The following is a 27,497-nucleotide window of genomic DNA, read 5'->3' on the forward strand; positions in this document are numbered from 1 at the left end:
GGCCACATATGGTGCTGCTGCTTTCTCCTCCTCCTCCTCCACCTCTTCTTCCTCCTTGACTTCCTCCTCCTCTTCTTTTTTTACTTTAAAAATGTAAAAACCAGTCTTGCTTCTGGGCCATACAAACACAGGCCACCAGGATTTGGCCTTTGGGCTGTAGTTCACCGATAACCCCTCTGCACCTTGGTTTTAGGTGTTAGACACAAATGTGCTTATATTATTAATCAGTCCCTCTCCTCTACGCCATGTGGATTTGCTTTTTCTCCTTGGAGTTTACTGAAGGCAAAGCAATAATCCCAGATGCCTGTCAGCAAAACCAGAGGCCATTTATGTGATTTTAAGAGATCATTCAACAGGGGTTTCAGCTTTTGGTTGCCCCAGCAGATGTGTTCTGCCTTGTATGGCTCTTTTTTTTTTTTTTCATGCTATTAAGGTGTTGGGTATGACCAGAATCTGACATTCAGAATATTGCCTAGAGAATGCATTCAAAGGGGATGTCAGGATTGACTGTTGTCACCAACTACGCGAGTTTCAATATTTTAGGGAGATCCGGTCGATTATTTTTGCGGAACTGGAAATTGATTACATATTGTGTACCTACCCAAATATTTATCAACCCATCCAAGCATGAAATACAATTCCTTCTCCACTATGTGACTAGCCAGGGGGAGGGGTAAAATTATCTATTGGTTCAGCTTCAGGCAGTAAGGAAACTTTGGGAGAGTCCCCAGATGACCAGAGTAGGGAAAAGGAGTTAAGATGGCCAAAGATGATAGCACAGGTCTTGGGAGCTAGCGCATGCAGACCACTTTTTGTTTGGTTTACAAGGTATTGGCACAGGCGATATTTTAAAAATTAAATTAGTTCCCAGCATTTGCAGTGGGAGGTTTCACATAAAATACATAGCTGTACCTTTTGGAAAAATGAGAATATCTGGTAACACCGTGTCTGCTTGAGTTAAAATTGAGTAGCAGCTACCATTTTGAGAGGATTAATGCCCTTCAGGGTTGCATAGCTCTTATCGTTTCTTGTCGTCTCAATAACCAGAAGACTTCACTGATTCCTGTTACCTGCATGACCCATGTAGGCATTCAAGTTTGTAACCCCTGGTTTAGGGGAACAAACCTCTTGCCCTTATATTTTTGGCAAGACATCTGTGTCCTTGATACATCTTTTTATGGAAGATTATGGCCATTTGCCTGGTAGCAAAGACTGGCTCTTACTGGGGAGAATGTCAGGGTGGATATGCATCAGGGAATCTATGATGGAAAATGCAAAATGTGTAAGCATGAATATGCTGCTTGGTGAATAAAACCAGTTGTGCAGCCTGTTGCTGAAGAGCAAACCAGGGACACCTGGGTGACTCAGTCAGTGAAGCATCTGCTTTCAGCTCAGGTCATGGTCCCAGGGTCCTGGGATTGAGCCCCACATTGGGCTCTCTGCTCAGCGGGAAGCCTGCTTCTCCCTCTCCCACTCCCCCTGCTTGTGCTCCCTCTCTTGTTGGCTCTCTTTCTGTGTCAAATAAATAAATAAAATCTTAAAAAAAAAAAAAAAAAGAGCAAACCAGACTTTTGTATTTTTCAATCAATAAGGCAAAAAAATCACATGGTGAGCTTTTAAAGGCTCTATTACATATAATCAGTAGGGTTACCATAGGAGTTTTTTCCAAGCTGGGAGCTTTTGAGAGTCAGGGTCAACCTTCTTAAGAGCAGGATTGGACATGTAATTTGTAGACCTGATTCAAAATGAATACGTAAGGTCCCTTGTTCAAAAGCTAAGATTTTTCAAGATAGTGATGGCAGAAGATCAAATCAAGCATGGGGCTCTGTGTGACTACACAGGTCATCTGCCCTTGAAGTTGGCCCTGATGAAGAGTAATGCCTGCATAACAGATGTAAACAGGATCCAGCCAGGAAGACTGAAATGTATGGTCACCCTAAACCAGTGATTCTCAGTGGCTAGCAATTTTGCCTCCCGGGAGACATTTGGCAATATCTGCAATCATTTTGGTTGTTAACACAGGGCCCAGGGTCGGAGGCCAGGGATGCTGCTAAACATGCTGTAATACACAGAACAGTCCCCCACAACAAAAAGTAACCTGATCCCAGATGTCAACAGTGGGAGGTTGAGAACCCTGTTCTAAAGATAGCAGGTTCTGCATGAAGGCTGGGCCAGAAATTGATGGGTCAGTGTGTCTGGAATTGAATGTCACTTCCAAGCTATGTAGCTTGGCCTCCTTTTGCCTTGTTTATTTTATATGTCATATGGGAGTGATAATAATAGTGTTTATGCCTCACAATGTGGTGCGATTCACACGGGTTAGTACATGTAAGGCACTTAGGAGGGACATAGGAAGAGTCAACAAATGTGAGCTACCGTAATGATTCCCTTTTTACTCACACAAACTGGCATGGGATAAGCCAGGAGGAAGAGACTCACACTGAAGCAATGGGGATGTTAACGGGCAACTCCAGGAAATCGGGTGATGAGGCTGAATACTGTTTGTGTATGCGTGGTAGCATCAGATTGTGAGGTCAGGCCGCTGCCTTAGGTGTGGGGCTCCAGCCGGGGCTGGAACTCAGCAGGGCCCCATAAATATGCCCAGAGTGGTTATACCCACTCTGGAGTGCAACAAAACAAAGTATACCATACCTACATGTCCCACCTGGGCCACCAGCCCACCACTCCACTCAGTAGATTTGTGCCTGGAGTAAGCATAAGACAGAAAACACGAACCACTCCTTTGCTCCCTGGTCTCAGTTCTAGCATGTATCCTGCATCTTGTCCCCAAAGCACCTGCTTCTGTTGAGGTGAGCCGCTGAGTTCAGTCTGACCCTATGGGATTTTTGCCTCGTGCATTAGCTTCAAAAGCTGACCGAGTAACAGGCCATTCCACTAGAAGCTGGAAGCCTCTGGAGGACAGAGGCTAGGCTCCATGTGTCTGTAATATGCTCAGGTTCTGGCACAGGACTTGCTAAATGTTTGTTGAATGAACAAAAATGGGGGCCAAATAGGTCATTTTATGAGCATAGAGAGAAGGAAAAATGAAGCCCAAATACCAAATCCAGTTCCCTCTTAATGCCACTCCAGGGCACAGGTTTTAAGCAAGTCTGCTTTAAGAGGTTGTGGAAAACAGTCCCCAAGGATATCAATTTTGATGTACGGGTAGGAAGAGGATTTCCTTAGTAAGGAGGCATAAAAAGTTACCAGAAGCAAAGGGAGCAGTGATTTTGTTTTATGCATGTGGCTGAGAATTCAGATGGCTCTGAATAAATTGATGCAAATCACTTTCATTCCCCATGAAAATAACCATTTGAGTGCATCTGGTGTTCAGCAAAATGCTTCACTTGGAAATTTGGCCCCAAATGGTTGATTTCACTAACAGTCTGCTTTATCAAAGCTGGAGGTGACAATGGAGGCATTGTTTTAGCTAGTTCTGTACACCAAGTAGTGTCTCTGCTGCATTTTTCCTTAAGAGAAAAGCAGTGTTGCTCTCCTACCCACTTTTTCTTTTCTCTGTCTCTCTGTCTCTCCTTTTCTTTGTAGCATTCAGTAAGTAAGCCTCTGCGTGCTCTCTTTCCTTGACACTTCAGTAATATTCTGTGATACCTCGGTAACATTTTGATGATGGGAATACCCATCACTTTTCCTGCAAATGTCAGAACAAGGGAGAGGGGTTAGAGGAAGTAAAGACAGCTCTTTTGGTGGTTTATGCCAAACATCTGTCAGAGCTGGAATCAGGATCAGACTGCCATGAGAATGGGTTTCATTAGGAAGCCAAGGAAGACCACCTGTTTGGCAGATTGCTAATTTCTACTTGAGAGAAGGCCCCTGGGACAGTGGGGCTCTGAGGGCCTGGTAGAATCACTGGTAGATTCTGTTGCTCAAGATGGCAGGGACATTACCCTTTCCTAGCAGTGTAGACTTTTGGCCATTTCTCTGAGGTTTGGAAATAAAATTCAGGTGCCTTTTATCATTCAGAACAGGATTTGAGCCCATCTTTTAAGGCCTTTGTAACATCCTCAGTGCTTTCTAGAACACACTGGGTTGTGATAGGAACTTTATCTCTGGAGTAATAAAGAGGCCAGGTTGTAAATGCTGACTCAGTGTCTTTGGCAAGTGACTTCACCACCCTTAGTGTTTGCTCCTCACTCGATAAAGGGGGATTTTATTAATACTTACCTGGCCAGGTGGGATAAGACAAGTGATTTCTTGACAGTGTCTGACACCTACTCAGTACAAATCAACCTGAGCTGTTATTATCATTGACTTAGAGTAAGAAAGGATAAAATGGCAAAGGGGGGGTGAGACATTATAGAGGTTTCTTATTCACTTAGTGACTCAGTCATTGACCCGCATCTTACTGCACACACACCTACTGCAGGCGTGTGACACACACACATACAGGAAATCTTCTCCCCTCCCCCCACCTGCATGAAGGAGAACTCAGCTGACATGAGAGTCTGTTCCCCTTTTGTAGAGGAAGGAGTGCCATTGTGGAGGCAGATGGCGGGCTACATGAATAAAGCTGGCCCTTGGCTCGCCGGCCATTTACTATAAAATCCTGGGGAGCAGAGGAACTGTGTTTCATTCATTTTTAAGTTTCCAGCCCATGGCATGACTTAAAGGTGATGCCCAGAGCATACAAATGGATGCAATAAGTGAAAGAACTGAAGAACATTCAGTACAGAATCCACTGAAAGGGGTAAGGGGAGAGGAAGGGCTGTTAGGGAGTGTGTAAGCAGCTAACCAAGTTAAGGGGTTTAGTCTAATAGAGGGATAGGGATAATTAAAATTGGAATGAGTAGCTCCATCTGGCTCTGTGCTGAGGATCTGAATGCTGTATTTCATTTAATTTTCACAGCTCTCTTAAGACATAGGGGTTGGTTTTTGAATCCTGTTTATTTTTACAGAAACACATGTATGTGAAATTTAACTAACTGCAAAGATATGATCATATAGATGATGATTAGTACTACAGTATTTTCTCTCTTCATAATGTATGCATCTCAATCCCTCCTTTCCCCTCCTTAGCAACTCCTAAATTTTTTGTTCAGAAGTTTGTATTCCTTTCTCCATGTTTTTCTCTGTAACCATATAATCCTATACAAAAATCCATATCTACAGACACACATAGATAGACACACACATAGATATATATATAGATAGATAGATAGATAGATAGATAGATAGATAGATAGATAGATATGTAAGATGGGTGTTTGGAAGCCATTGTTTATATTATAAAATTGTGATCCTATTAAACATTTTTAAAACTACCCCCTTGGTTTTCTTGTTTAATAGTAAATACCTAATGGAAATACAGTACTTAAAAGACATATAGCTTAGGTCTGACCCAAGGGTTAGCGATCTGTGGCCCATGAGCAAAATCTGGCTTATGTCTGTTTTTGTAAGTAAAGTTTTATTGGAACACAGCTATGCCCATTCATTGATACGTTGTTATGACTGCTTTCACACTGAAACAAGAGTTGATTCATTGGCTTGACACAGACTGGATAGCCTGCAGAGCTACTTGCTATCTGGCCCTTGACAGAAAAGGTTGCCAACCTTGCTCTTATTCATTCTTTTAAATGGAATGCTTGATATTTTAGGGTCTCGATGTGACACTAACTTATTAAGCTTATCTATGGTAATATCAGATTTTGGGGGGCCACTAATAAACAGTTCTACACCATACATCCTCATATACATGCTCTTATGTATGTTAACTTTAACTGAATTTCTGAATGTTACTTTATTTAACTGAATTTTCTAAACCCAGGAGCAGGATTGCTGAATTAAAGGTTATAACTATTTTTAAATTTAAATAGGTGTTGCTGTATTGCCTCCAAAATACTGGAACACTTTGCATTTCATTGGGAGCACTATTAGGTCTGTTTCATAGAGGGAGAAACTGAGGCTCAGTAGCTCACAATTAGTAAGTGAAGAGTCGGGAGAGGAATGTCAAGCCCAGGACATGGATTCAATGGGAACTGACAGGGAGGATCAAATTTGGGGACTTTATGTAGGTAGAAAACTGAGGACTTCTAGGGCCCCAGTGTGTGCTTGTGGGCTGGGCACGGGGGGAAAGGGCGAGAGAGTCGGGGAAGGGAGACTCGGGACAGTGCTTCTCCACCTTCAGATTGCATCAGAGTCACCTGGAAGGCTTACTGAACCACAGGTCACTGGGTTCTACTGCCAGTGTTTCACAGGTCTGTGGTGGGGCATTGGAATTTGAATGTCTGGTAAATTCTCAAGTGATGCTGATGCTGCCGGTCCAGGCACCACACTTTGAGAACCACTGCTCTAAAGTAACTGAGGATCTGGCTCCTTGGTCCCTGGAAGAAATGGAACAAGAGCTATAGAGACAGCGTAGCATGGGACCGCATGCCTTGATGTTCTGTATCGGGAAGACATAAGCCGAGCAGTGAGCATACTCCTCTGTTGGGAACAGAGTGTCAATGCGTGCATAGTTCCCTCATTGTCTAATTATTGGACACTAACCACTCTTTACATGTGTATCGGTGGTCTATGTTTACAGGGTTTAGGAAAGCAACAACATGTGGAGAACGCTAGGCCATTTTAAGAAATCATTCCTCCTCCCACACAAAGGGAAGGGTACCTGTCCAGCAGGTGGAAGAAGGCGGGCACAAGAGCTTCCCTGTACACCTCTGTACACCACCGTGAGAATGAAGTACATCTTCTCATGCACCATGTGGTTGCCCCACAGTGATTACAGAACTTTTTCAACAGCATTTGCATCTCTGTTCAGGAGGGATTGGTTACCACCACTTAGTGTACCAATTAGCATTTTAAGCAGTTTGTATTGATTAAATGAATCTGCTTCATCAAGCAGAAAGAACCCCACAGAATGCAGCAAATGTAATTATCTCAATAAATGACTCCTAGCACCAAACCATACAAGATATATTTGCTAGAACTTCACAGCGTGTTTGATAAACCTCAGAAATAGAGATTTGTCAGACTTGGTAAATAGAGTGCATGTTCCACAAACACATGTTTGATCTTTATGTCTTTTCTTTTCTTTTTTTAAGTATTGTCTAAGACCGCTGTTCTCTTTTAAGGGAGACATTTGGTCTGGATTTTATAAGAATAAACCTAACATTTTAAGATTCAGTTCAAAACATATTTACTATTCATGAGATATTTGAAGTACTTTTCTCTGGCTAGAGATCTGAAATTATGTTTTAGCCTCCTTGAGAACTCTTTTTTCGTCTCCTTTTAACTTCTCCTGGTTTTCATTTTCTCGTAAGTCTCATTTGGAGAAGATCCAAAGGGGTAGGGGCTGGGGAGGGGGAGGACCTGTAAAGCTAAGTGTTGGAAGCAGAGAGATGTTTGCTCTGTGCAAGCCTAATCTTGGAGGAGTGCTGTTCTTACACATAGTCCTCAGTACCCTATTCAGAGCTACAGAATTCTTTAAACTAGTGAATGGACAGGGTGTATTTGAGGGAGGAAGCTGTGATTTATTTTTAGATGCATTTAGTATCAAAAGGAGACTTGGATTAAGAATTGGATTTGTGCATGATGTAAAATGCAAATCCTGCATGAGGACCTGCAGTGTAATATAAGTCTCTCTCCCATGCTTTATCACCCCAGACCCCCATTTTACTTTCTCAGGAGCAAAGTCTTTGCCAGATTCTTTTGTATTCTTCCAGAATATGTTATCACTTATTAGATAGAAAACATATCTATTTATTAAAACATTCATTTATTCTACAAATATGAGTATCTACCTTGTGGCAGGCCCTGTTCTAGGAAGCAGGAGTACAGCAGAGAACAAGAAATAGTCCTTGTCTTCAAAGAATTTGCTGCATTGTTGTGGGGGATGAGACAGACAATCAACAATAGACATATAAATCTATATCAAGAGTTGATGAATGCTCTGAAGAACAAAGAACATTACAGTGTAAAGAAGGAGAGAACGATGGAAGTTTATTACTCTGATGGGGTGATACAGTGGCAGAGAGCTGAGGGAAGTAAAGAGTGAGCCTTGAAAATTTCTGAGGGCCAATTGTTCCAGCCAGAGGGGACCTTAAGTGCAAAGGTCCTGAGGCTGTTTTATGCTTTGCATGTTCAAGGTCAAGAAGGCTATGATTTTGAAGCAGATAAAGTGGGGAGAGGGAGAATAGGGGGTCTGGTCTAGAAGTAACTAGAGGCCAGGCACTATATGACCTTGTAGCTGTGATAAAGACTTTGGATTTTTCTTGGAGTGGGTTGGGAAATCATTTGAAGGTTTTGAGAAAGGTGAGATATGCTGACTTCACTTGTAAAAGGATCTCCCTGACAGCTATTTGGAAAAGACTCCGGGTAGGTAGGATAAGAGTATCAACAGGAAGACACATTAGGGAGCTATTTCAGCCATATTGACATCTAGGTGAGTGCCATGACATGGACCAAGATGGCGGGTTGGACATGGTGAAAAGTGGGGGGTTCTCAACACATTTTGAAGATTGGAAAAACCAGATTTGCTGATGGATAAGCAATGCTGTAGGATAGAGAGTAAACAAGGTAGCCTCACGGGGCTTTTTCTGCTTTAAGCAGAGAAACAGGTAGAATGGAAGAGCCATTTATCTAGAAGGGGAAGAGATTGGAGGGAGTGGACAGTGAGAAACGGTAGTTCAGGAATGGACGTGTTAAATGAGAGTTGCCTACTAAGCACATAGGTGGACATGGGATGGTGAATACACAAGTCTGAGGTTTAGGGGACAGACTGGAGCTCCAGATATGCATTTGAGAATCATCACGGTGTGGATAGATGATACTTAAACCCATCCCAGTGAAGAGCTTTCCCTGTGAGCATGTATAGATAAGTAATTGTGGCTCCTTATTTTTAGGATTGTTTCAACATCACTTCACAGAGGCCTACCTTTTTCTTTTTAATGGCTACAGATTAGTCTGTTGTATAGATGCACAGTAATGTGAAGGTAAGACAGCTTTGTTTAAGAATAAAAACAAAATTATCAACTCATCTACTTTTCTGATGTTGTAGCATTTAAAAGTAATTTTTGAGTCACTCTAAAATCCAATTTGACATGTAAATTAAAATTAAATTTTAAAATTCATTTAAAAACTGGTTATTGGAATAGTTGTTGATAGAGTGGGTCCCAGAATAAAAATGTGGTTAGCAGAAAAAAAATGTTAGGAAGGAGATTGGGTCAGAATTTAATTCCACGATGTTGGGTCACCTGTGTGGCTCAGTTGTTAAGTGTCTGCCTTCAGCTCAGGTCATGACCCCAGGCTCCTGGGATCAAGCTCCCCACATCGGGCTGTTCCCTGCTCGGCGGGAAGCCTGCTTCTCCCTCTCCCACTCCCCCTGCTTGTGTTCCCTCTCTCGCTGTGTCTCTCTCTGTCAAATAAATAAAATCTTTAAAAAAAAATTTTAATTCTACGATCTCATCTGGTAAATTAGAAATGGTTCAGGAAATGAGAAAATAAAGTATGGCACAGGAAAAGGATGGGCTGTGACACAGACATTAAAATGGCCATGTAGAAGATAGTAGTGTTTAGGAACGTTAAGGTCTATTCACAATATATGAAATGTAAAAAAGAGGATGGCATAACAACATATCCACAGTCATGCAGTTTGTGTTAAATACACATTATGTATGCACATTAAAAAAAAAAAAAAAGACCGGAGGTAATTATTAATATGTTAAAAGTTCTCTTTATTTCTTTGCTTTTGTTTTTCCTAGATGATGTGTATAGGGCTTATTTCAAATCTACCTTATATTCTTTTGTGTATTTCCTGAACATAATAAAAATATATCAGTACTAGGGAAGAAAGAATACAATTTATTACAAGTTTTAAAGAAATGGATCATAAACAAAAGGTGGACCTCCCTCCCACCCCCTTTTAGGTACTAAGCAAAATGCTACCAGATGTATAGGTAGAGATGCCTTGGAGATTTTAAGCTCCCCAAGGTGGGGGAGAGGGAGACTTTTGTTTTAGGGGGACTCTAAAGCTTGTGGATTTTCTCCTTTTCCTACAGTTATTCCATGTGCCCACACTAAGAGTTTTGTTCATACTTATTCATTGAATGCATTGTGTACTAACTAGGAACAGGTGATTAAATGTATTCTCTAAACATATTTGTGTTTTTTATTTAATTGGGTAGCTTTTTTTGTGGTTGTTGCCTGAATACTTTTTAAAGCTTCTGTTGTGAAGCCAGGAACAGTCCAGTATCAAATATTTAGGTTTAAAAAGATGTGAATGTTCCTATTAGGACCCTTTTCAGAAACTCTTGCTAAAGACAATATTTTGATTGATATGGGCTTAATTACAATAATGCTAAATTTATGGAACCCCACAATAAGCCATGGATGTTCTTAAAATTAACTGCAAAGTAGAAGCTATTTTTTCCTCTCTCTTTTTTACTGATGAGATAGTAAGGAGTAAAGGAGGTTAAATAACTAGCCTAGAGTCATGCAATAATTAGTGGCAGCTTCTAGACTTTTTCCCAATTTTTGGCCAAGTTTGGGCTCTTACCACAGTGGAAAACTTTCTTCCCCCCAGCATGATTGGGCCAAAGGACATAGGACAGTGGTTCTCAAAGTGTGGTCTGTGGACCAGTAAGATAGAACCATCTGGAGACTTGGTAGAAATGCAAATTCCTGGTGGGTGGAGCCCAGGAATCTGCATTTGAATGAACCCTCCAGATGATTCTTCTGCTTGCTAAGGTTGGAGAACAGTTGACCCAGGGTCTGGAAAGTGTAGGTAAGGCCTATTTTCAAATATTCTTTTCACTGGAGAATAAGTAGGCAGAAGATGAAGGCATAGTTCAGGAAGCCCAATGGAGAATGTCAGTGAACAGGGAGGGTGGTGTTACCAAAGCTGAGCGGTGAGTGGAATAAAGGAGACATTGAGATGCCGACTTTTTTTGGAACACAGTTTTACTATTTCTCTCTTGAATTGTCCCTCTGACTCAACTTTGCCCACATTTTGTGCTTAAAATATCTGTAGAAAATAAGTTGGCTTATATATACCTAAACTGAGGATACTCTCAGAACTGCATGAGCTCTGGAAGTCTGTCAGGTTGAGCAGACGTCCTGGCAGAGAGGAGGCTCTGACTCACAGCTGAATCTCATTGTCAAAACTGTGTCCTGGTTCCGTCACTTCAGGACCCAGGTGGAGGACATGGAAAATTACGATCTGATTTGCATATGCAGAGTTGCTCTTGCCACACCGCCGCGGTAGTTACTTGAAGGAGCAACCTGTGCAAGTTTAAGAGCCTGAGGAGGAGGGAGTGAGTTCTTGAAGTACTAACCTGCTGTTGTGATGATGTGTGCCTGTTTCTGAATGGGTCCAGACCGATGTCACAGACACAGCATATGGTATTCATGATCCACCATAGCAGCAGACAGCTACATCCTGTCGTGCTGTTCAATTTCGACAAACACAATGCTCTGCCGTAAAATAGTTGGACTCCAGAGAAGGACAATATGGTGGTGTATTTTGGCTGAGACTCACCACTGCTCTGTACTCCTGTTCTCTCACTCATAAAAGAAGTGCTTAAGCAACAGGTGTCAGCCAGACCAAATGAAGAATACAGACACCAAAAATGTGATTGGTGGTGAGGAGGGCAGTTTTTTGTTTGTTTGTTTTTCTCACCAAGAAGCTATAAATAGCAGTCATTAGAATTTTTTCTCTCCCAAGAGGGTTGATATGTTTTGCCCATCATTATGAGAGAAGGGCCTGGGCAATCAGCATTTCCGTCACTGTGAGCCTTGGGAGGTCTTTAAAAGGATCTGTCTTTGTTATTGACAATGATAATGATGGGCGACCATGCTTGGGCCAGGTGTCACTCAAGCTTAAATGTCACTTCCCCCTGGGACTGATTGACCAGAACTCATCACCCACTAACTTATTATATCATGAATTCTTTAATAGTCTGGATAGCACCTACTGCTATCTGATTTTATTTTTCTGAGGACAGCTTACTTAGATATAATTCACATACCATGCCATACACCCTTTAAACTGTACAGTTTGAGCGGTTTCACTATATTCACAGAGTTGTCTCCATCACCACCATCAACTCCAGAATATTTTCAGCACCCCAAAAAGAAACTTGTCTCCTATAGCCATCACCTGCCCAGCCATAGGCAACCACTAATTTACCTTCTCTTTCTCTCTGGATTTACCTCTTCTGGACATTTCGTATAAATGGATTCATACAACATAATGGTCTCTTGCAAATGGCTTCATTCACCTGACATCATGTTTTCAGCTGCATCTATGTGGTAGCAGGTAGCAGGACCTCATTCTTTTGTACCGCAATCTGATTACTTTTTATGCGTTTAGTTTGTCTCATTAAAAGGGAAGTTCTATGAGAAAGGGCACCTTGAGGCTCAGATAAGAGGAGGATGTGTCCCATACCCCATGGTTCTTGTAGAGCACAGCCTAAACTGGAGCATGGTCTCTGACTCTATGGTCAATCTCTCTTCCCAGCAACATAGTGTTTTTGTGCCTTTGAAACCCTATCAGTTACAACCATTGATTGGTTGAGTATTTCCAGCCACGGGGCAGCATCAGTACTCACTTAGCCTGGGTTAGGAAGAGACCTATGTGCATCCCTCTGTTTAGGGAGAAAGTTCAAGTGTTCAAGTACAAGACGGCATTTGTTTGACTTTCATGAAGCCTGTCTTTCTTCCCTGGTGGGATCTTGAGCTAACACTGCTAATAGAATGAATAAATGGGTAGAGTTGAACTCCCCTGCTGCTGGACTGTCCTGGCCAATTGTGCATCTGCATGTAGGCAGATCTTTCCCTGAGGCCTTGCTGCAGCTCATCACTTGAATAGCAAAGTAGGATGGAGCAGAGTCTTATTAGCACATACCCCACAGCCAGTGAAAGCCAAATTAATTTAACCTGGACCTAGAGCTTCCACAGGAATTCAGCCTTGGGCTAACAGTGCTTCTCATTTGCTGGGTTGACTAGGATTGATTTCTGAAAACTATTCCCTGCTACCTGGGCAAAAGTGGGGTTCTTTCATTTGTTCATGCATTCATTCATCCAGTCTGTATTTGTGAAGCTGCTGGAGGCCCTAGTGAGGTGCTGGGGATATGGAGGTAAAATATATACTCACCGTTTTCCAAGAGTTTATGGTCTGGGGTAGAGCTGGGGTAGTCTAGCAACTATCAACAAAACAGTGAGATGATGAGAGTAAGAATGGAGCATGAGGGGCACCTGGGTGGATCCATCTGTTAAGATCAGGTCATGATCTCAGGGTCCTGGGATGGAGCCCCAAGTGGGGCTCCCCACTCAGCAGGGAGTCTGCTTGTCCCTCTGCCCCTTCCCTCCCCCCACTCATGCTTGTGCGTGCACACTCTCTCTCTCCCTCTCTTTCAAATAAATAAAATCTTTAAAATAAATTTTAAAAAAAGAACAGACCTAGAGATATCTGGTAGGAGCACTAGATGTCATTAAGGGAGAAGAGTTGTCAGGAAAATGTTGAGGGGTTCCTGAGCTGACTCCTGAAGGGAAGGTAGGCATCAACCAGGTGAGAAGTGGGGAAATGGGGTGCACACAGACCACACACAGCCTGTCTGTACTCCCTATTTGGCTGGCAAGCCCTTCTTTACCCTTATGGGTTGGATTCACTCACGTGCTCGCAAATGTTTAATAACTGGCTCTCTGAAAAACAGTGCGTGCGTGTGTACACAGAGTTGGGAAATGACATAGAGAAACACGCTATTTTACAGTGTTTCTACCAGGTAGATGTAACCGACTCAAATAATTTCAGAGCATAGATGATAGTAAAATACCCAGGAAGTGATGAGTCTTGAGTAATACATCTGTTATGACTTGAATAACATCTATACAATTGCATATGTTATATACACAGTTTATTTAACTGTAAGTTTGTGTAATTTAATTTTTATTGATGGCTGCATTTAACAACCAGCTCAAAAAATGCCTGAAATGTAATACTTGGCTTTTGCAAGCTGGTTCGAGCCAGCTCTCTCACATCATTGACTGGATTCATTCTCTCCCTCAGCAAGAGTGTGCCGAGCATCTACTGTTTACCAGGCACTGTTCTGAGAGCTGAGACTACCTCAGTGAACAAAACAAAGAACACAATTCCCTTCTGGTTCTAAAATTCTGATTTTTAATCACTGATCTTTCCAACCAGCCTTGAGCCTCCATGTTCCCTTTACTGTCTCCAAGCCTTGTCTTGCACTGACCACAGTCCGGGCTCCCTGGGTGTATCATTCCCAGAGCCGCAAGTGCGCATACATCCAGGCATCTCAAGAGTCTAACATTTAGAAGCAGCAGCTAAGGACATCTAGTCTGACCTCAGACATCCTGCAGCCCTCCTGCGGACCGGAGGTAGTCTGAGAGATGTACTAAGATGCGGAGCTACCAGAACCTCTGTGACCCCGGGGGAGACGGCTGGGGATTAATCTGTGTTCCTACCTGATTGCTATGTTCCTTTGTCACTCCTCCTGCTCAGATTTTGATGCCCTTTTCCTGTCATCCCAGGGCACCCAGATTTCCTGTGCTTTGCCCTTACTGTATTGTCTTAGACACAAGCTCTTTGAGGTTATAGACTGTGCCTCAAAATCAACAAGTATTTGATGATAAGCTGAAGAAATGTTCTTTCCATTTATTTGTTCAGATGGCCAAACCTTGTAAGTTTATCATCTCTGGAAAAATCAAACTTAGCATGTTTATGTGCACGTGTAAAGACTGCTCCCCACTTGGCCGCCATGGTTTTAGGAGGCAATCTGAATGTGACCTTGAACTTGAACAAACGTGGAGAACAAATAGGTGCTGGTCAGTAGGTTCTGAGAGATGGAGTTCAGGTCCTGGGACGAAGGGGCCAGCTAACACCTTGCTGTGTGAACTCGGGTACCGATTTTTTGGCTTCTTAACATAGGCAACTGGGCTGGATATTCCCGTAGTTTGGTGTTCCATGACTGTATTAAACTTTCCTAATAGTCGCAGGATGCAAAATGGATGGTTTGGATAATTTTTTTTTTTTTAATATATATAGAGTTCAAGGATACCTATTTAATGAAAAGGTGGGAACAAGACTATCAGATATGGTAGACAGTTCTACTTAAAACACCATTTCCGTATTCACATTGACTTGAGATGCATTTGATAAATTGGAGAATGATTTATTCTAATATCAAAGTGCATTGGTGCAAAAAACAAACAAACAAACAAAAAAAAACAACCCACTTTTCTTTTTCCTAGGCAAGGGAAGCCCAGAATAGTAGGAGTAGAATTATAACCTTTAGCAGGAAAGGGAAAAGCCCTCAGTAAACTACTGCACAGCAGAGCCTCTTCCAGCTAGAGTTTAAGAAGATAAGAAATTGGCAGAGGCACCAAAGGCTCTACCCGGAGAGGTGCATCTCCACCTTGTACAGCTCTGGACCAGCTCTTGTTAACGGGGCTACACAGCCAGCAGGGCACACCCTTGGGGAAGAGCCTACGCTCCATCTGCATAGCCTGGACTTCTGAAGACAGCATTTCTAACCAAATGTTTTCCTGTGTGTGTGTTTTTTTAAAGAACCCTTGCAAAACCTCCAGCCTCTAAGCCTCCAAGCTGCCTCTCAGAGGAGCGATTCCTTTGCTTAGAAAGCAGCATACGTTTTGAGGGGTCGTCCCATAAGCCGATTTTCCCAAAAGAATTGCAGATGGGGAGGTTTTTCAGAAATGTCCATGTCTCGTTATAGCAGAAATAGCTGTACTTCAAACGTTTATGGTTTGGGGTCATCTATTTTTTTACTCCTTAATGTGAAATTACTATGATTTTTATAAATGAGAAAAACCAAACTATATAAAAGTGTGTACAGTTAAAAAAGAAAAAGGAGGAAGAATGCAACCTTTCTCTCCATGTACTCAAGATGACCTAATTTTAAATCCTCCGAAAATGTAGTGTTACTTTGTATTTCCAGCTGTGGTGTCAGTGAGCATCCATTCATGTCCCCTGCACTGGGTGTTGAGACTAAGACTCAGAGTGCCTTGCAGCAATAAAGAATGAGGGTGGAAACTTCCCTGATAGGTATCTCACCAAATGACTTCTCACCCTTAAAGTATTGCATTGTTAAATAAGACTTTTTTTTTTTCATTATTTTTCTCTGGAGACAATTAAGATGCCCCTTTTTTCATGAACTGCGGTAATCTTCCAAAGGGTTGAGGAAGAAAGAGAGAGCCAGGCTGTGTAATGTTCTCCATGAAACATGATGTTGGTGTTATTGCATTCTTGTTCCTAAATAAGCTTTCTAAAAATACAGTCAAATCATGCTGGCCTGCAGAACTACATTCACGGTACTGCAGTGAATAAGTTGAAGGGACGGCTATTTCCCAAATGCTTTTTTTATATTAAATTTTTTATTGTATTAAATAGAATATCTTTTTGTTAAGAAAATCCAATAATCAGGACCTTGGAAATCCAGTTCTTTTCCTTTATTTATTTATTTGTTTGTTTGTTTGTTTGTTTGTTTGTTTTTGTGTTCCATGTAAATGAGGTTGAAAGTCACCGGAAGTCACTGGTAAATAGGTTTCTGCTTCTTTGTTTTTGTTTTTTGCTCTTAAGCTTTGAGACTTTCATGTGTACAGAAATAGAGAGACAGAACTTTTCTACTAGCTTTGTGCTCGGCTCTTTGCCCTTTTGATCCGACAGGACATGTTTGGGGAAGAAAATGTCCCTATGAAACCTAGTACTAATTCTACCTGGGAACACATTCTGGTAATTGTCCTATTGTGATAGGATGGAGAATTCAATCCATCGCATATAAATGCAACACATGTAAATTAAATTATCTTTGGAATAAATGGCTCTAATCTTTTTTTCAAGTTCAATCTCATCAACTAGAATGAGTTTTGGTCACTGGGGTATGAAGCCTCCTATTATTTCAGCTTCACTGAATGAATGGACAGATATTAGGCCTGGATCTACCATACTGATGAGGTGTGTAGAATGGAGAGTTTGAGTTTTCTTTAAAAAAAAAAATCTCTAAATGGGCCTTGCAATTCATAATAATAATAATTATATCCCTCATTTTTTTCCTGTACCTAGTTTGTGCTAGACAGGTGCTGAGCAGGTACTGAACTCTAATACAACCCAAGTGGGCAGGCATTTAATGTCACTGCTTCTCATACAACCAATTAAAATGACATTCCACTAGATACAGTGGTCTGCAACTCACCATTTCCCTAACAATACAATATATAAATGTTTCCTTTTTCATTGACGTGACTCTAACTTCCTCTGGTTTGCAGTTGCCAAGTATGTCCTAGTGTCTCAGTGCAAATAACCAGGTCCTCAGCAGTAGAGACTCAAGCTGCCTCTGGTTGGTTTGCGATGCTTGCAAACTATGTCCCACTGCATAAGCTTGTGCAGATCTGTGTATTTCTGGGCACATTTGTAAAACTGAGGTTCGTTATTTGATATTCAGACAACTCCGGGAAATCAAACATTGCAAGTAGTCACTTCTCCTGTTAATGTGTAATAAAACTAAGCCATGATTGCATTTAGATGGGGCTGAGATGAGAGGGGGGCGGGGAGGGCTGCCTCACATCACACTCATGCTCTTCCAGCTGTGTTGTCCCTGTGTACCTGTCCTTCTACTCAGCTCCTACCCATCCTACGAGGCCACCTTCTCTCTGAGACTTCCCTTGTAAAGCCGGTTCTGCCAGTGTGTCAGACAGGCCACAGACGACTCCCCAGGACCCGGGCCCAAGAGCGGCTTCCCCTTCCCTCCATCAGTATCTGGAACAAGGATCAGGCGCTTGGAAGAGCAGACAGTGTTTTGTTCTGATGCTAGTGACAGAATACCCAATTCAAATCAGCTTGAACTGAAAAGAGATAATTGGCTCATATAATTGAGAAGTCCAGGGCCAGTTTCCAGGTTTAGGTGGGATCCAAGGTCACCCCCTTTTCTTGGCTGTCTTCCTCGGAATCAGTTCATTGACTGGCAGGCTCTCCCTTCGTTGTTCCAAGGCAGGCTCCTGTTCATCTCCTGTCCCCAGCAGCCCCACAAGGAAGCCCATTCATTCAACGCAACGCGTATTTATTGTGCGCCTACCACATGCCAGGAAATATTCCGGACCTGGGGGAGAGAGCAGTGAACCACACAGGCAAAAACCCTTGGCTTACCTCTGTTGATTTTCTCTTCCACAAAAGTTCTAATAACTGTTCCCAGGGGTTGTGTCTTACTGGCCTGACTTGGGTCACCAACCATCCCTAGAATCACTGGTGAGGTCAGTGCCCTGTAACCGGATGGACTGGGCTGAGCTGGGGGGAGGTTCTCCAGAGGAAAGTGGACACACTGTTGCCAGCAGGGGGAAGAACGGATGCTGCTAACTAAGCAAAAACAATAGCTGGCCCCGTGGCTCGGTGGGGAAATGCCCATTGATTTGCCCACCAGCTGCTCTCAGGTTCTGACTCCCAGCGCCCCAGTTCTCAGTCAAGTCTTTTCCAGCCCCAGGGTCGCTGACACACTCCTTTCTTCCCTTTGTGCAGCTCCAGATGAAGATGAGCGAGCGGGCCGCCTCCCTGAGCACCATGGTGCCCCTGCCCCGTAGTGCCTACTGGCAGCACATCACACGACAGCACAGCGCTGGACAGCTCTGCCACCTGCAAGGTAAGCGCGGGGCCAGGTGCCCGGGCAGTGCGCCTGGCAGCCCTGTGGTGGGGGAGCACAGCCAGCCTGGCTGTCCCCTTTCCCCCGGGGCCAGGGCCCCCATCGAGGCCGCACTCCGGGGCACGTCCTCGATCACAGCGTCCTGGGGAAATAGTTTAACATGCAGATTCTTCTGGAAGTGGCTGAGCAAACCACCTTGATCAAACACCTGCACAGGGTGTGCACAAGAGGGGTGGGGTCCACGCGGTGAGAAAACAGGCTAGTAGTGCAGCATCAGCATCACTTGGGAACTTGCTAGAAGGCAAATGTTCAGGCCCCTTCGGGGATCCTGAAAGTTCCAGCATCAGGCACTCTGGGGTTGGGGCCCAGCCATCTGTGTGTTCATCTAGCCCTCCAAGTGATTCTCGCGAATGCCCAAGCTTAGGAGCCATGTGCTGTTGGAAAGGGATGCCCTGGGCAGGGCCCTGGGTTCTGGTTCTGCGGGGACTCTAAGCAAACCCTAGGAGGCCTGTCTTCCAGAAAAGTGGGCTCAGAAGCGGGATACAGAAGGGCCCATGGTGGGGACAGCAGGAATAATTGGAAAAAAATTTTAAACATTTTCTTATCTTCTCAAATGCAGTTTTTATGGTTTACAGTATGCAAGAATAGCTTGTGCATATGTAACTTATAAAAAATAAATAGGCCTCTGGGGGGGACCCCTGCTGAAGAACTTTGCACGATCAGCTGGAAGACGCCAGAACTTTGAAGGGCATGCGCGAGACGGCACCTAGTTCACATGCAGTAATCTGTCAAATAAATGAATCTGAGAACAAATGAAGGGCCACAGAGGTGGCCGTAAATAGCACTGACTGTTCGCTAGTCACTGAGCCTTTTCAGCCCTTCCTGGTGGCCATTTCTCCCCCAGAGAGCTTTTCCCGTTCTTTCTTCCTGGAAGCCTGGGCCTCTCCCCCCATCCTAGGTCACTCTTTTTCATCTCTAGGTCTTACCTCCCGACTCCAAGGTAGCCCTCCCGGACTCCCGTATAACTGGCGTGGGATCTTGACTATATGTGCTCCCAAGACGAGGGTGCTGACCCCCCTCTTTAGAGTCCTTATCCCAGTGCTCACATCATGTTGAATTGTGTGGCTAGTGGACTCGTCTTCCAGGAAGCAGTAAAGCCAAGGAGAGCTGGGTCTTTTGTCCTCATCATTTTATCCCCCCAGTGCCTTGACGCAGTGGCTATCCTGAGTATTTGTTGAACGAATGTGTACTGAGGGTACTTACATTCTAGTCTTTGTGACTGTAAGTTCTGCTCCCCAGCAGAGAACATGGCACAGTGTGGATGCTCAGAAAATATATACTGAGTGCCCGTGTGAGTGAACAAGCTTACTTCCCAGGACATACCCACAGAGAGAGAGAGAGAGTTGGGTTAGATCAGGTTGTCCCGAAGACCATTTGTTCCCTAGCATGTTCACAAATTTTTGCAATATTTGAATTACATTATCAGCATTTTTTTCATATGCATACCCTCTGTACTATTATTCAATTTTACGCCGTCTCGTCTCCTTAAATAAATTCCTTTTTGTAAAGAAAATTGTATGCCACTGCCTTTATACTATTATAGCAGCTGGCGGTGGTTTTCTTTTTAAGATTTTATTTATTTATTTGAGAGAGAGAATGAGATAGAGCATGAGGGGGGCAGGGGCAGAGGGAGAAGCAGACTCCTTGCTGAGCCAGGGACTCCAGGATCATGACCTGAGCCAAAGGCACTCGCTTAACCAGCTGAGCCACCCAGGAGCCCAGCAACTGGCTATGTTTTTTAATATACAATAAGATAAATAGCAGTTATTATTATTTATTTTTTAAAAATTTTTATTATGTTAATCACCATACATTACATCATTAGTTTTCGATGCAGTGTTCCATGATTCGTTGTTTGCATATAACACCCAGTGCTCCATGCAGAACGTGCCCTCTTTAATACCCATCACTGGGCTAACCCATCCCCCCACTCCCCTCCCCTCTAGAACCCTCAGTTTGTTTTTCAGAGTCCATCGTCTCTCATGGTTCGTCTCCCCCTCCGATTTCCCCCCCTTCAGATAAATAGTAATTATTGAAAGTTTAAAGAAGTATGAATAACATAAATTCACACAAAGCTATTAAATTGCTTTGTAACTTGACTTTTTACACTTAACCAAGATGATCTTTACCAAGAAAGTTTGTCATTTTAGATTCTGCATGTCGGGCCTGCAAAGAAAAGTTGGGAACCAAAGTGATGTAGGCTTCATAGGGAGGAAATTGATAAGTGACCTTAATTCCTAAGATACTGAGTGGTAATTTGAGAAGTCGGTTTGCATCAAAGGTGATGTATGGTGGGATTTCCCTAGAATAGCATGTTTGCAAAGATGCACTGACAGTGGGATAACCTGAACACTTAGGATATGTTGCAGTTTTAGAATTTATTAGTGAATATCCCAGAGCTTAAGAAAAGCTTAAGAAAAGATGCCATATGAAGAGCATACTAACCTTCCTCTCCTTAACTTATCAAACTATCCTTAACCCAAATGAGCAGACATTCATCAGCAATGACAAAGCCTGAGGGTCTTATCAGGACCCTAATGGTATAATAATACTTTACAAAATCTTTTGGAGTTTCAAAAAACATCTTTTTAGGTATAAAGAGGATGTTGTGGATACTGTTACATTCTGTTTGTATGCTCCCAAGGTATATAAGACTGTTCTGACAACATCTACATCTGGTTACTATGAAGGAAACAGCTCTATTTCCACAGCATACAGACACATTTTTTCAAGAACAACAACAAAATTTGCAAATTCACCTGCACGCAAAAAGCCCATATTAAGGGTGGAAGGCCATACACAGCTCACGGGTCTGGGATGATTGTCAAAGACTAGTAATCCACTAATTCCAAAGTAATAGGAGTGATAATGGTACCTCTAGAAGTAGAGAAGAGCTATACACAGCATAACAGCAAAGAAAGAAATTCCCATTCTTTGAGAAGTTCCCATTATTTCCTTTTATCAACACTAGCATGTCACAAATCAACTCATCAGAATTAAACTTGGGTTTATTCCCTTTATTGTTTTTATTATTAGTTATCCCTACAATCTATCACTCAAAAATAATGAGAGATTACTGTAAAATCAGGTTCGGGTTTCTTGGTATAGATTTTTCAAGTGATCACAGACATAGGAGTCCCGGAACAGTAATTCGAGGATAGTGATTTCTTAATTTCTAGTGAGATTAATGGCCATCACAATGCGAATGAATACCACAGATTTCCTGCAGAGCTGATGGATTCTCAAGCTTTGTATTGATACTCTATAGGGTTTTGAAGATGATTGTGTTCTAGGTTTTGAAGGTGATAATTAAAGCTTCTCTTGGTTGCTCTTTGTCACATTATGATGTTCATTGAACATGAATTTCCGTTTGAGTTCTTACAGTTTTTCCCTGTTTGGCACACGGATAATACTTGCTGAATACTCTAATATCTTAGAGTATCTGTATGCATGAAAATGGCATGATAATTGTTTCAGAGTTATTTTTTGCTTTATGTTTTGGTACCAGTTACTCCATCAGATTATTTGCTTCTACATACTTTTGTTCCCCGTGTTGGTGAATGTGTTTAATTTTTATATTTAATTTGTACCAATGTTTACGGAGAGATTTCTTCACCTACATGTTCTGCGTTGATTTGTCTACATTTGTTTTATCTTGTGGATCGCTTTTGAGTCACCAGTATTCATTGAGATACAGGGCCAATATGTGGTCTATGTGTCGTATGGGACTCAATTTACCAGTAATTTGTTACCTTAAGAAAAAAAAAAAGTTCTCAGACTACCTAAAATTATCTTGTTTATTAGAGGTGGTCACTTACATGACAAATAGGATCAGTTCGTGTGTTGATCTGCATATGCGACCTGTCTTCCTCCTTCCCCTCCCCCCACCCCCAGAATAAAGTTGAAACTGGAAGAAAATGAATGACATCATTGCCTGTGTGTGCCATACATTGAGGTTACATGGCCCATGATGTCTTCTTGTTTGATGGTGTTTGTGCGTTGTGACTCCTCTGGCCAGCTCATTTGCCTGGGGGGTATTTCAGGATGACTTTTCCAGATGACAGATCTGGAAGCTAATCTTGGAAAACATATAGACCCTTACAGGGACATTGGTCCATCTGGTTGGAGAACAGGTCAATTCCTCTCCAAATTCAGTCCTACAGAGCCACCTCCTGGTTGGTTTTGGAATTATTCTCTTATTATTCCTGTCGGTGGTGGGCAAGAGGGGCTGGCTTTGACACAGCCTGGTGGGTGAAGACAGATTTAATCCACCATCACTGCCTCTCCTGCCCCATTTCCAGTTTTCATATCGAAATGCCTTTGAGGGTTGAGCATATACAAAATCAACACGTGAAAGAGGTTTATCATGAATCCTGGAGGAAATTCATGAAAGAAGCGTTTATCAAGTTGAACACTGTATTCACAGGGTTCTTTCAGGAATGCATCGCCTAAAATAACCACAGAGCGGTGGGTTCCCAAGTGTGTTCCGTGGAGTATTAGCCTCAGTAGATATGGCTCTTTCCCAAAACAGTACTGTAGTCCAGTAAGTTTGGGGGAAATGCTCCATGTTACGTTAAATTCTCCTTTTGGAGTTTGAGAATGCCAGTCACTGTCCTGCCATAAAGAATCTGTTTAATTTTGTTTAAACTAGAGCTCTGCAAATTTATTTGCACATGAAACCTGTTCGCTCCTTTTTTAATGTAAATAAACATGAACAGACCACTAGTGAAGTGCTAGATTTGTTCCTCACAAGGCAGACAAAACATACTGAATGAGTATCTTTTATGAAGATAGCCTTTCTTAAAGACCTGCTTGGGGGCGGTAGGAGACAGCAGGTGTGTCCCTCTTCAGTGGGGGCCCTTCTTAAACTCTGTCACTTCCTTTCAAAGTTATCCTCTTAGGAATCTTTCTTTTACTTCAAAGGTGCTCCATTGCTTAATAGTTCCAGAATCCTTCTAATGGAATTGCCTTGGAAGACAGTGTCCCTTGTTTATAAACAAGAAGAAAATAGGTATCATTTATCAGATTTGACTTTAGATAATTTTAGGAAATCAGAGATTGGCACCAGATGTTTGTGTCACCATCTTCCTGATATCCTTCACGTTGCCGTATATGGTTCTCCTGACAACACTTGGAGTTGGAAAAAGCAGGACTGTGTTCTCCATTTCCATGAAGGCAGAACCTGAGACGTTTGGAGGTCAAGTACCCGCTCAAGATCACATGGCTAGTGGGTGGAGGGACTAGAGTTAAAACTCCTTTCTTTTATCGTATGTTCTTACCCGTGAGAAGAAATTCTGCCACCATGGGTGTCTCAAAGGCACATACCATAGAAAGGAAAGAGCTCTTCCAGAGGATTGGTTCCAGCTCATGCAATTTTCATGTTTATTTTTTTTTAATTTTTATTTTTTTAAGATTTTATTATTTGCGAGAGAGAGAATGAGAGACAGAGAGCATGAGAGGGAGCAGGGTCAGAGGGAGAAGCAGACTCCTCGCTGAGCAGGGAGCCCGATGTGGGACTCGATCCTGAGACTCCAGGATCATGATCTGAGCCGAATGCAGTCGCTTAACCAACTGAGCCACCCAGGCGCCCAATTTTCATGTTTTTTTTAACGATGGTAGATTCCTAGAAGCAAGTGGCTACTTCAGAGACATCAACACTGGTTTTCAATATTAATTCTAACACAGTCACATATGTGGTGTGTGCATCAGTTAAGAGAGAATAGATTAAGATTTGAGCAAATGTGAAAGGGTAACAAATAAATGAAAGTCTCAAGCTCTCATGTCTATCAGGATCAGGGAGGATGTGCAAACAGTGAGACAGGGCACGGATGGGCGTGGTGGGGTCCCTGGTGAATCCCAGGAACCCTGGGGCAGAAGAAGGGACAAGAGAACAGGGAAATAGACACCTTTATGGAAGTTTGAAGTTAACTATTGACCATCAATTCCAAATGCTTTATGACCTGTGCAGGCCGGAGAAGAAGTCTGGGCCGAGATAGGGTCTACGGGCTGGTCCCAGCTCATGACCTTTGTGTGACCTGCAAAAATATGGGGCAGGTGATTCTATCCATTTCCTGGCTTTAAGCTAAAAATAGCACTGAAACCAAACCAGAAAGATTTGTTAGCCAGCATGATGATCGAGGCTGCAGGGGCTTCCATTCTGATGTGACCCCAAGTGAATACTATCAGTCACTTTTCTCACATACTTTTACAATCTAAGCAGTGATAAATGAAAGTTCAGGAAGGGCTTTGTTCTTGACCGAAGATTTGGGTTTTGCATCCATGCCGTTTGCACACTTGTCTGCTTCCTGTGGGAACTTTTATCAAACTGTAATAAAGATGTATGGGGTATTTACCTGAGGTCCTCAAACTCATTAAGTAATCTCTACACCCAACACGGGGCTCAAACCCAACCTCCTAACCATTTTGAACACAGATTGTATTTTGTTTCCACTGCACACATATTCATACCCACACACTGTAACACAGAGAAACAGTGTTAATGAGTTTAAATACTACTGCCAGCAGGTGGCAGTAAAACCTCTTGTTTGTATAAAATCAAGCGCTCTCTTTGCGGGGATCGGCCAACCAGGGACTGCCGGCCAAAGACAGTCCACTGTCTTGTTTTTGTGAACAAAGTTTTGCTGGAGCATCCATGCCCATTCGTCATGTATGCACTGTGGTTGCTTTTATGCTGCGGGCAGCAGAGTTGAGTGGTTGCAGTGAGACCGTATGGTCTGCAAAATCTAAGATACTTAGTATCTGACCCTTTATAGATGAAGTTTGCCAACCCCTGTCTTATCTCACAGAGGCTGCTGACATGGGCCCTCTGTGTTGCCTTCCTGACTTCTTCACTTATCTTGGTTTGGAGTCCAAGCCTGAAATTGATAAAGCCTAAGGAGTCCTTACAACAAAATTTCCTAAGTATAAATATAATATTGGCAATTTTTTTTTTTAAGATTTTACTTATTTATTTGTCAGAGAGAGAACGAGAGCACAAGCAGGGAGGGAGAAGCAGGCTCCCCACCGAGCAGGAAGCCCAACGTGGGGCTCGATCCCAGGAGTCTGGGATCATGACCTGAGCCGAAGGCAGACACCCAACCATATGAGCTACCCAGGCGTCCCAGTATTGCCTTATTTCTAGTCCGGTTTCCAAAGAGTGTCCTAGACAAAAGTTTTCATAGTCCTATGATTCCTTCTCATTTCCCTTCAATATCCTGAACAAGGAGTTGATGAAGATAAAAAATTAAGGAGGAAAGTAACCGCTAGTAGTCTGATCATAGCTCAGTACAAAGACCACGTGCAAATGAGATGTTAATCATGTAGTCTCTCCTGACTCTTACTTGAGCGCCCTCGGAAAAAAAATCTGATGTTGTATGTTACTTATTTCTCTGCTATAGAAACCTGTTGCTAGCTAATTTGATCGCGTGCTTTCTTGAAATATAACCGCCGGTTTTAAATTCTTTTCGGAAAAGATGTCACCAGCCCTCTGAAGCTTCATCGGACAGAGACTTTTCCTGCCTACCGATCGGAGCACTGACAGGAGCTGCCGAGAATCGAGAATCGTTGTGTGACACACTCGTGATGTGTTGGCCACCGCAGATCCACCAGGAGGCCACAGGATGACAGCGAGGGGAGCCACGATGGAAAGAGGCGGGAAGTCCTGGCTAATTGTGTTGGTCATTGGGAAATTGCAATGCAATACTTGTCTTTTTCTTTCTTTTTTCTTTTTTTAAAAAAATCTTAGCGTGATTGAGACATGCTCTATAGATACCGACTTTTTGTTCCCTCTTTTACAGCTGGACAGAAAGGAGTCGATGCCACAGAATGATTTTCTATTGTAGATACTATGTCCCTTGCACTTCTCTGAATCTATCCTTTTGTGGATTCTTGTGATTTTCCTTCTGAGTGTTTCAATTGTACGATAGTCAGTACTGATAATAAAATAGTTCTTCATTATTTGTTATTCATTGATACCGTATTCCTCAGTTGTTAATATTATGGTTCTGGTTAACTACGGGAAATTATTTCTTATTACGTTACCAATTAGTTAAATCAGTGCTTTGACTGGCTCTTACCTATTAGGTTAAGAAATAACTTTCAAGGACCCTTTAGTCTTCTTTTCAGGGTTATAGTTTTGCTCTCACACCATCTTCCTCCTATCCCCTACCTTCCTTTTTTTTAAAGCCTTTGTTTTGTTTGGAGTCCCTTCGTAAAACATTTTAAGATAAAAGAGCATTCGGGGCGCCTGGGTGGCTCAGTCGGTTAAGCGACTGCCTTCGGCTCAGGTCATGATCCTGGAGTCCCGGGATCGAGTCCCGCATCGGGCTCCCTGCTCGGCAGGGAGTCTGCTTCTCCCTCTGGCCCTCCCCCCTCTCATGCTCTCTCTATCTCATTCTCTCTGTCTCAAATAAATAAATAAAATCTTTAAAAAAAATTAAAAAAAATAAAGAAAAAAAATAAATAAAAAAATAAAAGCGCATTCTTCACCCCTATGTTCTTTGGATTCTGGTGATCTGGTTTTCTCTTCTATCTTCGGTATTTATGAAGGTATGTGACTGTCTTCCTTAGGAGCCATGAGCGGTCTGGCATTGCCCTTGATTTAGTGCGACCATTTATACATTCGCCCACTTACTCATTCAGCTGGTCTGGATGGAGCATTTTTTCTAGTTCCGGACACTGTGCTCAATAGAATCCAGGGATGGAGGGCTAAAGAGACGAAGGCCCTGTCACCTTAAGTGCAGAGGAGTATGGCAGGGAAATCAAGTTGCAATTATAATACAGAGTGACAGCCACTAAATGGGTCCCCAGCGGTCATGTGCC

At 42.6% G+C, this 27,497-nt stretch overlaps 1 protein-coding gene across 1 annotated transcript in view; it reads left to right on the forward strand.

Moving 5' to 3' along the window:
- The window catches only part of DOK5 (docking protein 5), a 162,423-nt gene extending 135,783 nt beyond the window's left edge, over nucleotides 1-26,640 (forward strand). The window contains exons 7-8 of the mRNA XM_035025425.1: nucleotides 18,497-18,617; nucleotides 26,150-26,640. Of these exons, the coding sequence (XP_034881316.1) occupies nucleotides 18,497-18,617; nucleotides 26,150-26,214 (186 nt within the window). The 3' untranslated portion in view covers nucleotides 26,215-26,640. The remainder of the gene's footprint in view (nucleotides 1-18,496; nucleotides 18,618-26,149) is intronic.
- Nucleotides 26,641-27,497: the final 857 nt, after the last annotated feature.

The sequence above is a fragment of the Mirounga leonina genome, unplaced genomic scaffold (assembly GCF_011800145.1).
Source record: "Mirounga leonina isolate KUSES-001 unplaced genomic scaffold, KU_Mleo_1.0 Mir_195, whole genome shotgun sequence".
NCBI lineage: Eukaryota > Metazoa > Chordata > Mammalia > Carnivora > Phocidae > Mirounga > Mirounga leonina.